The sequence below is a fragment of the Neophocaena asiaeorientalis genome, unplaced genomic scaffold, assembly GCF_003031525.2.
Source record: "Neophocaena asiaeorientalis asiaeorientalis breed wild unplaced genomic scaffold, Neophocaena_asiaeorientalis_V1.1 scaffold534, whole genome shotgun sequence".
NCBI lineage: Eukaryota > Metazoa > Chordata > Mammalia > Artiodactyla > Phocoenidae > Neophocaena > Neophocaena asiaeorientalis.
Genome location: NW_020172826.1, coordinates 1,706,468 through 1,720,503, shown reverse-complemented (window position 1 = coordinate 1,720,503; position 14,036 = coordinate 1,706,468). Strand labels below are relative to the sequence as shown.

Genomic DNA, 14,036 nt, shown 5'->3' with positions numbered 1-14,036 from the left:
TCTACATATGAATTATCACTTTTTATATAGGACTTTAACTCTCACTTTAAAAAAAAATAAGCCTTCAAGAACTATTACATGGCATTCTGAGGAAGAAATATAAAACACAGTTAACTCTTAGTCAGTAGAGGCTACACACTTGCAAAGTTTGATTCTGTCAGTATCTCGCATGTTAGTTACTATACACTGTCTGGCAGTCCCACTCACAGACCATCATCACGTTCGTGGAATAATAGATGTTACCTTTTTTTTTTGGCTGTGCCACGTGGCATGCGGCATGCAGGATCTTAGTTCCCCGACCAGCGAATGAACCCGTGCCCCCTGCAGTGGAAGCTCGGAGTCTTAACCACTGGACCGCCAGGGAATTCCCAGATGTTACTTTTAAGATTCAGTTCTTACTAATATGATATGTAAATTTTGAGTAATATGTTTTGTTAATAACCTGCTGGAGGCTGAATATGATTAAAAGTTTGGGCTTTGATAACAAACTTGTGAGTTGCTAGTTCAGAAGCAGTAGTTTGCCTGTGCCGTTTCAGTTGTAGTTCAAAACACGTGCCAACTATATGCTAAGGTCAGTGGGACATTTATACCTTTTTTTGTGGTCATGACAGGGACTTCACTGTCAGTTGAACATTGTACCTTTCCTTTAACCCCCGACCCACAGGTGCTGCCGGCTCTTCTTGCAAGAGCAAATGACTACAGAAGCTCTCCTCAGTTCATCCAACGACCACGGGCCTGGCCCTCTAGGCAAAGAATATACAGCTTTGGTTACCTAAGAGAAATTAGCTCATGTTATTAGAAAGCTCAACAAACCCCCCGCACACACACACACATCTTTTTTTCCCTTGAATGTGATCAAAGGTTTATCTGAATAAAATCCTCTTGTACAGATGACATTGGTACCTACCTATCTGGCCATCAAAATGCCATCAAATTTGAGCTGTGGAAGCCATAGGGACACAGTTGAATTTCGTTTATAACAGTTGTCTCAGGATAAAACAATCCTTTTGTAATAAAACTAATGTGTAATTTGGATTCCTTTAGTTTTAGTTCCAATCTGTTTAACTTACAACTTGGAACTTGAGTAGAAATTTCGTACTCTATGTTAATAACCGATCTATAAAGGTTTAACATAAATGACATGTCTCATTTGAGAAACTACAGTTTAAATACTAAAAAGGTCAGAGAGTCTTGCCTCTGATCACTGAGCTGTCATCCCCTGGGTACTCAGAAATCAGTTTCACGTGTCATAAAGTAAGTACAATGTGACCTACATGTAGCTCCTTCTCTGAAGAATTAAACTTTATTTTACTTTGTCAAGTGGGAAGATCCAAGTCAAAGGGAGCTGTCTTTACTAAGAATTAATTCATTTTTCGCATGACAAATTTTCTGAAGCCCTAAAAACACAGAAGTGTTCTTTGAGAATTGTCTTTCACATTCTAGTTCAGGGGTCAGTAAAATTTTTCTGTAAAGAGCCAGAGAGTAACTATGCTGGGCTTTGCAGGCCTGCTGTCTCTGCTGCAGTCAACCCTGCTGCTATAGTGTGAGAACAGCCACAGTCAGTGCATCAGTGAGCATAGCTGTGTTCCAATAAAACTTTATATACAAAAACAGGCTCTTGTCCACCCCTTTTTCCCAGGTTTTCCTATAGACAGTTTGAGAATTCAGAAGCCATCCTTTCTACTTTCCTAGTCTCAGCTTTTCCCCAGCACTATACATGAAATTTCCAGACCTTAAACCTGTCTCTCTTGGGTACCTCATAGGAGCCAGGTATTCTTGGGATGGATGCATCAGTGAATAAAGCAAACACCACTCCCTGTTCTTTCATTATATTGACAGTCTTGTCTTGCTGGGAATAGAGTTTCTCAAACGCAGAACATGTCCTAAGAATTTGTCATAATACTTAACCTGGTGATATTCATTATAAAGACATTAGTGCATATTCTTAGCTTGTTAATAAAACACACTAATATACTGCTAATTCAGCATCTCCAGGTTTCGGAGATACTGATACAAACCAGCAGGTGATCACAGTGTGTTGCTCTACTTAAGGTGTAGGAAGTTTGAATCTGATTAGGTTGAAAGATATAACCTGAAAACACTGGTATTTTTTTAAGCAAATCTCTTAATATCAGGGTGTCATCATTACCCTTTCTGTCCCATAGTCAAACATGTAAAAGGTGACATCCTGGATGTTGGATTAAATACCATTAGTTGTACATTTATAAAGATTTATGATCTACTATGAGTAGATGCTTAAATCTTTTCTAGGGACTTCCCTGGTGGCGCAGTGGTTGGGAGGCCGCCTGCCGATGCAGGGGACACGGGTTCGATCCCTGGTCCGGGGAAGATCCCACATGCCACGGAGCAACTAAGCCCGTGCACCACAACTACTGAGCCTGCTGCGCTCTAGAGCCCGTGAGCCACAACCACTGAAGCCTGTGCACTTAGAGCCCATGCTCCGCAACAAGGGAAGCCACCACAACGAGAAGCCCGCGCACCGCAATGAAGAGTAGCCCCCGCTCACCCCAACTAGAGGAAGCCCGCGCACAGCAACGAAGACCCAACGCAGCCAAAAATGATTAATTAAAAAAAATCTTTTCTAGCTGTGTGCACTTGGGCAAATTAACCTCTCTGAACCTGTTTCCTTATTATTAAATTGGGATTAAAAACAGCTACCTCCTAGGATTATAGGATTACAAATAATATATATGTGAAGTGCCTAGAACAGTACGTGATGACAAATGATAAACAGTAAGTAAATATTAGTTACGATGAAACATTTCAAATGACATTTTATAATAATTTTAAGTACATTTAATGATAAAAATCTTGCAACTACTGTGAATTTAAAAAGCAATTAATGACCAGATGATTCTAAATGAAGCCTAAGAATCAAAGTGAAGCCAAGAACACTGACCGTTTCACCTCCCGCACGGGAATGACACAGGACAGGCTGACAAAGCTTCTTAAATGCTGAACTGTAATAGCAGCAGCTTTGATTCTGACGGACGCATCCAAGCTCCTTCCAGCAGTAAACCTCAACAAGCCATGAGAATCCACAAACTGAAAATCTCAAATGAGAACATCAAAGAATACCTGTGTTTTGCAAGCATTTTTTTTTATTAACAAGAGATTGAAACAGTCAAATTCAAATGAACTATGGGACAAAAGTTCCAGTTGCTAAGTTGCAAAATGAACACATAATGGAAAAATTCACTGACATTTAAAAATGTAAGATTACTTCTTTTCATCGAATTCCTCTACTTGCATCGCAGATAGAGTGGCGCACCTGTCTCAGGGCTTCAGTAGCCTGTCCATGGGAAGAAGAAGAGGCACTGATCAGAGAAGACCACAAACGTATCAGATTACTGTTCACAAGGAATTCTATACCTTTAACGTCTCCTTAGGTCAATATATAGATCTAAACTGTGAGTGGAAACTGCCTACAATATTTCAATTTATGTGGATCCTTTTGTAAAAGATGAGTTTAGAGTTTCTAGTTCATCCTTATAGTTCTTGTAATGTTAGTTTCCCCCTTTACAGTGGTTTTTGCCGTTTATAAAAAACCAAACAAAAAAACCCACTACTCTGACCTATCAGTTTCCCTTTTTTCCCTCAACTTTATTACCTTAAAAAAAAAAAAAAAAAAAACTTTACAGTTTGCTACTCTAAATCTTCAATGCCCAGTGCTATAAACTAGTTGAAAGAACATTCCTTAGCCTTCACAGTTTGGATCATTTAAATGCAAAATATCCACTAAATTAAAAAAAAAAAAGATCATTATATTTTCCGTAAGTAATGATTATATGGAATTTAAACATATTTTTTAAAGGCTCTTTATCTCCAAGTTTTGGACTACAAATTCTTGTTACATCCTTCCTTTTTTTAAATTTCAGGGATGGGTAGTTTAGAAGTTACGGGTAACAAAAGATAGGATGATTACTGGCTATTAAATGACCATGCATTGAGCAGTAGAAGGTATTTCTACCAAAACTTTTTTCTTATAAAATTACTAAGAAAAATTTAAAAAGCTAATGAGCCCACCGGGAGGCCAGAGGTAAAAGCTGCCTAGGAAACAGATTATATGGAAGTGCCCCAGAGCACAGGATCCAAACTGAGCTTCATACCTTGCTTTCCCCACTTTCTAACCGTGTATAACCTCTGTTTTCGCATCTGAAAGAAGGAAATGATGAAAGGAGGAATAGCATATTGATTCTGTTTTTAAGGAGAAGAAACTTGTAAAAACCTTTCGAGAGCTTAATAAAATCGTTTATCAGAGTGCTCATCTTCCTAGAATTCTCCTTTCTTTTAGTTCTCCATAGTTACAGAATCTGCAATTGAGCTTGATATTGGACTTTGTTCTTTAAAAACACATACTCACTTGGAGGTAGACTGCTATTGAATACTGTTATTTTACTGTCTCAAAGTCACTTAAGACATTTTCCATATACATGTAAAGCTATGCCAACGTAGAATACAGATGACAAGAATAAAACTGTAGGGAATTAGTATCAGGACATGTCAGCTATTTCACTGAACGAAACCACGATGCAGAGAAGCCTGTGCAGGACCACGATTTAACCCACGAGGATGAGCCACCGACTGTATTTCCCTGACGCTGGATTCTGGCTCCCAGACAAGACCAGCTGTAAGATGTGGTATTTGCAATAAGGTACCTTAGCAAGATCTTCTTTTAACTTGTTGTACTGCACCACATCAAAATGCTGTTGCTTTGATTTCTTGTGGAAGAAGTGAAGAAACTGCCTACTCTTAACAGCTGAGTAAGTATAATCCTGAAAAAAAAAAAAAAAGACAAAAAACCAGAACCGAACATGCTTTAAATGAACATAATACCTCTGCAGGAAACGTGCCTCAGCAACAACAAAGCAAAGGAAGGCAGATGAGTAAAATATGTGCTGTGGCCATCAGAGCAAGCATAAGGCAACACAAGTAACACATTTAGTCTCATTTGAGATCAGCTGCTCCTTTCAAAAGCAAGCAAGCTGGGCAGAGAAATCACACATACAGGGAAAGAAAAGAGAAAAAGGAAAATGCAGATTTTTGGCAAAATAATCACGAGATAAGCTAAAGTTACTGGGTGGTTTGCAATACAAATTCAATTTCATTTATAAACAGGATACAGAGTACACAAATTTGATGTGTTTATCTCAACGGAGGAATTCGTTAAGTTGTACTATTTATTTCTCTATAGAGGTTATACACAGTTTCTCTATGGTATATACAAATCTCCATCCTCTGGAAAACAACAAAATTTAACAGCTGATAAAAACCCAGATAGCAGTAATTCAATAACTAAAAAGGTTTTATTGCTCATTACTGGGATAAGAAATTATTTATAAAAGATGTTATAACTTACCATTTTCTTAACAAACTACTCACCTGTCGAGTGACTAAAAAGTATGCAAAAAAGACCATGGAATTTGAAAATGTGATGAAGTATGTAACCGGCTCCATGATATCCCAGGAGTACACCCACCAAGTGAGCCAGGCCATTGCCCCGCCCTGAATGGACAGCAGTGCTAATCCAGCCCACAGAAGTCCGTTGGTTTTGACTTCTGAGTGAGCTTCAATTCTCGCTTTCATCTGAGGGGAAAAAAAGTGACTGTTAGTTCAGTTTACACTGCAGCAACTTAAAAAAAAAAAAAAAGAAAAGCAGAAAAGGAAGAAAAGTAAAGTAATGCACATCTGTATTACTTTAAAGAGGTCTGATTTATGAAAAAATAGAATGTATAAAACATATACATTCATGAGTGATCACTTATTTCCAAATCAGTCCATTAATAAACCATTCTTAAAATTATAAAGGCAATACCTGCCCATGGAAAAAATTTTAAATAGTATAGAAGGGTATACAATGAAAAATTCAGAAGTCATCCTCTGAAACCTAACTAAAAATTACATGTCTATTTTCTTTGACTCAGCAATTTCACTTCTGGGAACTCATCCTACAGGTACACTTGCACATGTGATTCATCATAGGTTCATTCTTAAAAGACCATAAATTATCCAATTTTTCATCAAGGTATCATGCAGCTATGGTGAGGAGGCTCTCTATGTACCAATACGGAGATCTTTCCAGGATCTACTGTTAGTGAAACAAGGTGACAAAAGTGTGTAACAGCATATACTGTTTCCTGGAAAAGGGAACAATAATATATTTGCGTATGTTTGCACATAGATAAAGAAAATCTGAGATGATTCACAGGTTCAGGGATATGGTACTGGGAGGACAGTAGGAGGAAAACTTTCCATTGGCCACCTTTTTAGGTTTTTAAATCTTAACACAAGTAAATATCACCAACTTTTTAAGAAGTAAAGAAAAAATTAAAACGTACCATCCAACAAATAAAAAAGTCCCTCTCTCTGGCATCCCCTAAGTATTCTTAGAGGTAATCACTATCAAAAGTTTCTTTTAGGGACTTCCCTGGAGGTCCAGGGGTAAAGAATTAGCCTTCCAATGCAGGGGATGATGCAGGTTTGATCCTGGGTCGGGGAATTTAGATCCCACATGCTGCGGGGCAGCTAAGCCCGTGCACCACCAACTACTGAGCCCACCTCAACTAGAGAGCACGCACGCCACAACTACAGAGCCCAAGTGCTCTGAAGCCCGCGTGCCTCAAGGAAGACACGACACAGCCCTCCGCAAAAAAAGTTTCTCTTAACAACAAGGTCCTACTGTATATAGCACAGGGATCTATATTCAATACCCTGTGATAAACCATAATGGAAAAGAATATTAAAAAGAATGTGTGTATATGTATGTATAACTGAATCACTGCTGTACAGAATTTAACACAACTATACTTTCATAAAACAACAACAAAAAAAGTTTCTTCTACCTCTAGAAACTTTTTATTCATACACAAAGATACACATACACCTACCCATTTTTAAAAATCACAAGTGGGATCAGAGTTTTAAAAAATGCATTTTTCACTTAAATTAAAACAGACTCCTGCCCCTCCTCCCCAGAAAAGTTTTTTTTTTTTTTTTCCTCCACCACTGATTAACTTCAGATGTTAGGAAGCCACTGCTAACTTTCCAGCTGCAATTCTGTTAAGCAGAGTGGGAGCCGTGGGCCTATTCTCTGAAAAACAAACAGTGGTAGTGCTCCAGCTAGTGCATCCCAGCTCATCTTATACTCAGTTACCAAGATACTATGGCCAATCCATGGAAAGGACGCACGGCACAGAGTTTTAGACAGCAGCCTGGAGTCACACCACCAGAGTTCAAGTTCTGGCTCTAATACGTATTAGCTTATATACCTTTGCTGCCTTAGTTTCCTCATCTGAAGAATGAGGACGGTAACAATACCAAACTCAGAGGCTCATTGTGAGGATTAAAGGAGAGAATAAGCCTATGTAAAGCATTCAGAAAAACACTCAAATGGAGCAATAATACCAATAAATATTGGGTATTATTTACAAACAGACTCAACAGGTGATGCTTCCGAACCTGTTCGAGGGGCTGCAGCTGTCCCTTCAGGTGGTCAATTTTCTCCAGCAGATGGTGCTCTCTCTTTTTCTGAAACTCTTCTAAATGCAAGGCTGTGAACAGTCTGTGAACCAAGGATTTCATGTTTTCCATCTCAGTAGTGTGCCCACTACTCAGTTTTTCTGAGAAAAGAAGACACAAGGGAAACATAAGGCAGTTAACACATCTTTTCCTCCAGGGTTTGTAAGTCTAGGGAACCAAATCTGAGTTCCCCCGGCTGGCCACTTGGATGCTCCCCACTCCTTGGGGGGCATTTGGTACTGGCCTTTATTCCCGTCTCAGGTGATTCCATTCATCTCTCTCTGGAATAATAAATAACCAGACAGTAGGTTTAAAATTCATTATGTTTTTGTCTTTTTTCTTTTGTAATATGACTAGTGCTCTTTCTTTTTTAAAAAAAGGAAGAATAATACAGGAAAAGGAAGTATCCATCTACCAGAACCCAGGTGAATACCTCACCTGAGTCTGTAACACATTAGTTACAGGTTCACTTTTATACCTGAGTTAACCTAAGATCCTTCTTCACCCTCAGCTATCTATCCAAAATCATTTAAGGATCCCCTGGGGAGGGAAACTGGTGTACAAACATGTAAACAAAAGTCTAATATACATTTGAAAAGTCATCCAAGTGTAAGTTCTTTTCAACAAGGTGTAGATCTGAAGGGAGGTTCATACTGACGAAAGGGAATCAGTTTCTGAGCTTTTAACAGAGTTCTTTTGATTCTGAATTTCTCTCATACTACCACTTCAGTGGATCTATAGATCTACATAAAACTGTGCTATAGTGATGCCTTTCTGAGGGTTATAACTGTTCCCCACCACTGTAAGAGGATTTGAGATAGGGGGACAAAGTGAGGGGAGAGAAGACAGGCCTTCCTGCCGGACAGCAGAAGCAACTGTAGCTACGGGAGATTTATGATCCTAGCGTCAGTATCATCCCAGCGGTTTTCCAGTCTGTGACAGCACTTAACCAGTCTGTTACGGGCTGAAGTTAATTTTCCTCTATCTCCACCCACTTCTTCAAGACTTTACTGTGGTCTTTAATCCCTTCCACATTCTAGGCTAAAACTCCACAAAGAGGTAGAAACGAGAAGTTCCCTTTTAGCCTTTTGAGATTTGCAGAACAGTCAGAGCCCTTTTGCTGTGATGGAAAAAATGGATGGGTACATAAAAGGTCTACATACAGAAAAACGGCAGAGATGGGGCATGATTTTGTCCAAAGCTGTGGAACGTAACAAAGATAAACAAAGCCAGACACTAGTTCAAGTGGTAAGGATAGATTTTACTCAGTAACTGTTGTACTAGGGAAGGGGATCTGGCATGAACTGAACTCAGCTTCTATTTGTGCAGAGGTGGAGGGGCGTTTTCAGGGAGTGAGGAGAACATCAAGGGGCTTAAGCAGAGTCAGGGAAGTGGAAATTTACAAAAGGTGGGAATGGAAGTTGCTTAATGTGACCAGGCCATTTGGGTCTGTTAACTGGCGCTTGTCCAGAAGAGGAAGATGAAGTAGAACAATGAGGTGCCCTGAAAATGTTTATCTCCGTTTATTCCCTCAAATGCTAAATGGGAAGTAGAAGACCTTGCAGAGTGTTGGGAACTCACTGGACATGAAATTTCTATCTCAACATGGATTTTCATTTTTCTCAATTTCTTCCATCCTTCTGTCTTTGGAGTTAAATACTGTCCTGATTTTTAAAAAGAATCTAGAAGAATGTTCATAATTGTTGAAATGATGGATTTGTTTTAATTTCTCTATACTTAATTTGTGTTTGAAAATTAAAAAAAAATTTTTTTTCCTCAAGGGATCTTCAGAGTAACTGCTGATATCAGTGCTGGAGCACGAGATCAGCCTGGATCGTCTAGTTATACCAGAAAGTAAGAAAATGCTTAAAATAAAAATGGGGGCAAGTCATAAGGACATGGGAGCCAATGATCTTCAAATTGTACCAGATATGGTTAGCAGGAGGCCCTTAAGCTGGCTCCTGTGTCCTTGTGACTTACTCCCATTTTTTGTTAGTATTTCCTTATTTTTTCTTTTGTTGAAGTATAGTTGACTTACAATATTATATTAGTTTCAGGTGTACAGCATAGTAATTGAGTATTTTTACATATTACACTCCATTAAGTTATTACAAAATAATGGCTATAATTTCCTGTGCTGTATAATATCTCCTTGTTGTTATTTTATAGTTTGTATCTCTTAATCTCCTACCCCTATCTTGCCTCTCCCCAGCTGCTAACCACTAGCTTGTTTTCTATACCTCTGAGTCTGTTTCTGTTTTGCTATATACATTCATTTTATTTTTTAGATTCTACATATAAGTGATATCATACAGTATTTGTTTTTGTCTGACTAAGCATAATATTTTCTAGGTCCATCCAGCTTGCTGCAAATGGCAGAATTTCATTCTTTTTTATGGCTGAGTAATATTCATGTGTGTGTGTGTGTGTGTGTGTGTGTGTGTGTGTGTGTGTGTACATACCACATCTTCTTAAGCCAATCGTCTGTTGATGGACACTTGGGTTAACTACTGTAAAGAGTGTTGCTATGAACACTGGGGTGCATGTATCTTTTCAAATTAGTGTTTTCATTTTTTTCTATATGCATACCAGGAGTGGAATTGCTGGATCATATGGTAGTCCTATTTCTAGTTTTTCTGAGGAACCTCCACACTGTTTTCCATACTGGCTGCACTGATTTACATTCCCACCAACAGTGTACAAGGGTTTCCTTTTCTCCACATCCTCTCCAGCATTTGTTATTTGTAGACATTTCGATGATAGCCACTCTAACAGTTGTGAGGTGATATCTCATTGTTTTGATTTGCATTTCTCTAATAATTAGCGATGCTGAACATCTTTTCACGGGTCTGTTAGCTATCTGTATGTCTTCTTTGGAAAAATGTCTATTCAGGTCTTCCGCCCAGTTTCCATTTGCATGAAGTATCTTTTTCCATCCGCTCGTTTTCAGTTTGTGTATGTCTTTAGCTCTGAAGTGAGTCTCTTGTAGGCAGCATACAGAAGGTTCTTGTTTTTTTATCCAATCAGCTGCCCCTATGTCTTTTGAGTGGAGCATTTAGTCCATTGACATTTAAAGTAATTACTGATAGGTATGTACTTATTGCCATTTTATTAACTTTTTTTAGTCGTTTTCGTAGTTCTTCTCTGTTTTATCTTCTGTATCTAAATCACCTCCCCCCACCTCTCCCCATCCCCTTGGCATCTACTGATGATTCTTGTCTGAATTTGGCTGCAATATAATGATTTTTCAACTACAACAGCCCTCAAAATATTTACCAGTCAGAACTTGGCATTACAACTAAAAACATGAACCTTCCCTTATTTACTGATTTATTTATCTCACCATCTATTTATGAAGGCATAGACTCAGTATTACCTTATCCTAATCCCAATAGTCCACAACCACAGCTTACTGAGAGCAGAAATCTCTGGAGCCAATACTGATAGGAACACTAAACTATAATGGTTGAATTGCTGAAGGCTCAGTGCTGACTAGTTTGAGAAATAAAAACAGTCACACATACATGAGTTTTACCTCCAGGAGACCCACCAGGTTCTCACAGTGAAGGTCAGAGATCAGAGAAAAATACCTCCCTGCTTCCAGCAGAGAAAGGAGAAAAGTAACCATTTTGAAACAGTCCTGAGCATTACTTTCTCCATGCCAAGGAAATTACAGTTGACCCTCAAACAATATGGGGGATAGGGGCACCAACCCCACATGCCGTCAAAAATCCACGTGTAACTTTATAGTTGGCCCTGTGTATCCATGATTCCATGGACTAAAACAACTGTGGACCACTTAGTACTACAGTGTTTATTGAAACAAATGTGCATGTAAAGTGGACCCATGCAGTTCAAACCTATGTTGTTCAAGGGTCAACTGTACTTTACCAGAACCTAGTCTGGCCTGGAGAAAGGGCAATTAGCCAACTCCAGGCCCCTCTAGCCTTCCTGTCTCATATAGGGGAGGGAAAAAATGGCTAAGAAACTCTTCTGAAGGTTATAGCACAGTAATCCTGGCCCAATAAAAACCTTGAGATTTAATCATAAAATTATAGAATGCTTCTCCCCCCCAACACCTTAACACCACATCAACAGGGCTCCAGTTCTGTGCAAGACACAGACTCTAGTCAAGAAAGAATTTCTAGGGAAACTCAAATACAACAGGGTAGAGAAACAGGGACACTAGAAAAAAACCGAAGCCTCTGATATCTACAGCTATAGCAAACAGTAAACAGCTGAGCTCCTGGTCAGATACACATAAAACCTCACACTAAAGACCTACTTGCTTCAGTTTCTATCATGTCTAGCTTTCAACAAAAAGTTACAAGCAAGAAAAAAACAATCTAAAGAAACAAAGCAAGCATCAGAATCAGAATCTGATATGGCAGAGATTTTGGAATTTTCAGACCAGGAAATTAAGACAAATACGATTAAAATGGTAAGGGCTGTGATGGAAAGAGTTGACAACATGTAAGAACAGATGAGTAATGTAAACAGAGAGATGAACATTGTAACAAAGAATCAAAAAGAATTTCCAGAAATCAAAAACACTTTAATAGAAAGGAAGAATGCCTTTGACAGGCTCACCAGTAAACTAGACACAGAGGGGGAAAGAATCAGTGAGGCTGATCATGGTGATACTCACATCCAAAGACGAAGTAGAAGCCACAATGAGACAGGAGGAGAGGTGCAATCACAATCAAATCAAATCCCATAACTGCTGGGTGGGTGACTCACAGACTGGAGAACACGTATACCACAGAAGTCCACACACTGGAGTGAAGGTTCTGAGCCCCACGTCAGGCTTCCCAACCTGGGGGTCAGGCAGTGGTAGGAGGATTCCTAGAGAATCAGACTTTGAAGGCTAGCAGGATTTGATTGCAGGACTTTGACAGGACTGTGGAAAACAAAGACTCCACTCTTGGAGTCCACGGCTACAGAACAGAATAAAGAAAAAAGAATGAAAAGAAATGAAGACAGCCTAAGAGAACTCTGGGACAGCACTGAACGCAACAACATTCAAATTATAGAGGTCCCAGAAGGAGAAGAGAGAGAGAAACGACCCGAGAAAATACTTGAAGAGATTATAGTTGAAAACTGCCCTAACATGGGAAAGGAAATAGCCACCCAAGTCCAGGAAGTGCAGTGAGTCCCATACAGGATAAACCCAAGGAGAAACACACCGAGACACATAGTAATCAAATTGCCAAAATTAAAGACAAAAAAAAAAAAAAAATCTTGAAAGCAGCAAGGGAAAAAAGACAACATACAACAGAACTCCTAAAAGGTTAACAGCTGATTTCTCAGCAGAAACTCTACAAGCCAGAAGGGAGTGGCATGACATATTTAAAGTGATGAAAGGGGAGAACCTACAACCAAGATTACTCTACCCAGCAAGGATCTCATTCAGATTCAAGGGAGAAATCAAAAGCTTTACAGACAAGCAAAAGCTAAGAGAATTCAGCACCACCAAACCAGCACTACAACAAATGCTAAAGGAATTTCTCTAAGTGGGAAACACAAGAGAAGGACCTACAGGACAAACCCAAAACAATTAAGAAAATGGTCATAGGAACATACATATCAATAATTACCTAAAACATGAAGGGGTTTAAATGCTCCAACCAAAAGACACAGGCTCACTGAATGGATACAAAATCAAGACCCATACATAGGCTGTCTACAACAGACCCACTTCAGACCGAGGGACACATACAGACTGAAAGTGAGGGGATGGAAAAAGATATTCCATGCAAATGGAAATCTTAAGAAAGCTGGAGTAGCAATACTCATATCAGATAAAATGGACTTTAAAATAAGGAATGTTACAAGAGACAAGGAAGGCCACTACATAATGATCAAGGGATCAATCCAAGAAGAAGATATACCAACTGTAAATATATATGCACCCAACATAGGAGCACCTCAATACATAAGGTAACTGCTAACAGCTATAAAAGAGGATATCGAAAGTAACACAAATATAAGACACTGATGAAAGAAATGAAAGATGATACCAACAGATGGAGAGATATACCATGTTCTTGTATTGCAAGAATCAACATTGTGAAAATGACTATACTACCCAAAGCAATCTACAGATTCGATGCAGTCGCTATCAAATTAACAATGGCATTTTTTTTACAGCACTAGAACAAAAAATCTTAAAATTTCTATGGAGACACAAAAGACCCTGAATAGCCAAAGCAGTCTTGAGTCCCAGAGATAAACCCACGCACCTATGGTCAACTAATCTATGACAAAGGAGGCAAGAATATACAATGGAGGAAAGACAGTCTCTTCAATAAGTCATGCTGCGAAAACTGGATAGCTACATGTAAAAGAATAAAATTAGAACCCTCCCTAACACCATACACAAAAATAAACTCAAAATGGATTAGAGACCTACATGTAAGACAGGACACTATAAAACTCTCAGAGGAAAACATAGGAAGAACACTCTGACATAAATCACAGCAAGATCTTTTTTGATC

General features: G+C 38.9%; 1 protein-coding gene across 1 annotated transcript in view; it reads right to left on the bottom strand.

The window, feature by feature from the left end:
• Positions 1–3,096: 3,096 nt before the first annotated feature.
• The window catches only part of MCUB (mitochondrial calcium uniporter dominant negative subunit beta), a 92,552-nt gene continuing 81,612 nt past the window's right edge, over positions 3,097–14,036 (bottom strand). The window contains 5 exon segments of the mRNA XM_024741913.1: positions 3,097–3,274; positions 3,276–3,313; positions 4,680–4,796; positions 5,404–5,607; positions 7,480–7,640. Coding sequence (XP_024597681.1) covers positions 3,241–3,274; positions 3,276–3,313; positions 4,680–4,796; positions 5,404–5,607; positions 7,480–7,640 — 554 coding nt within the window. The 3' untranslated portion in view covers positions 3,097–3,240.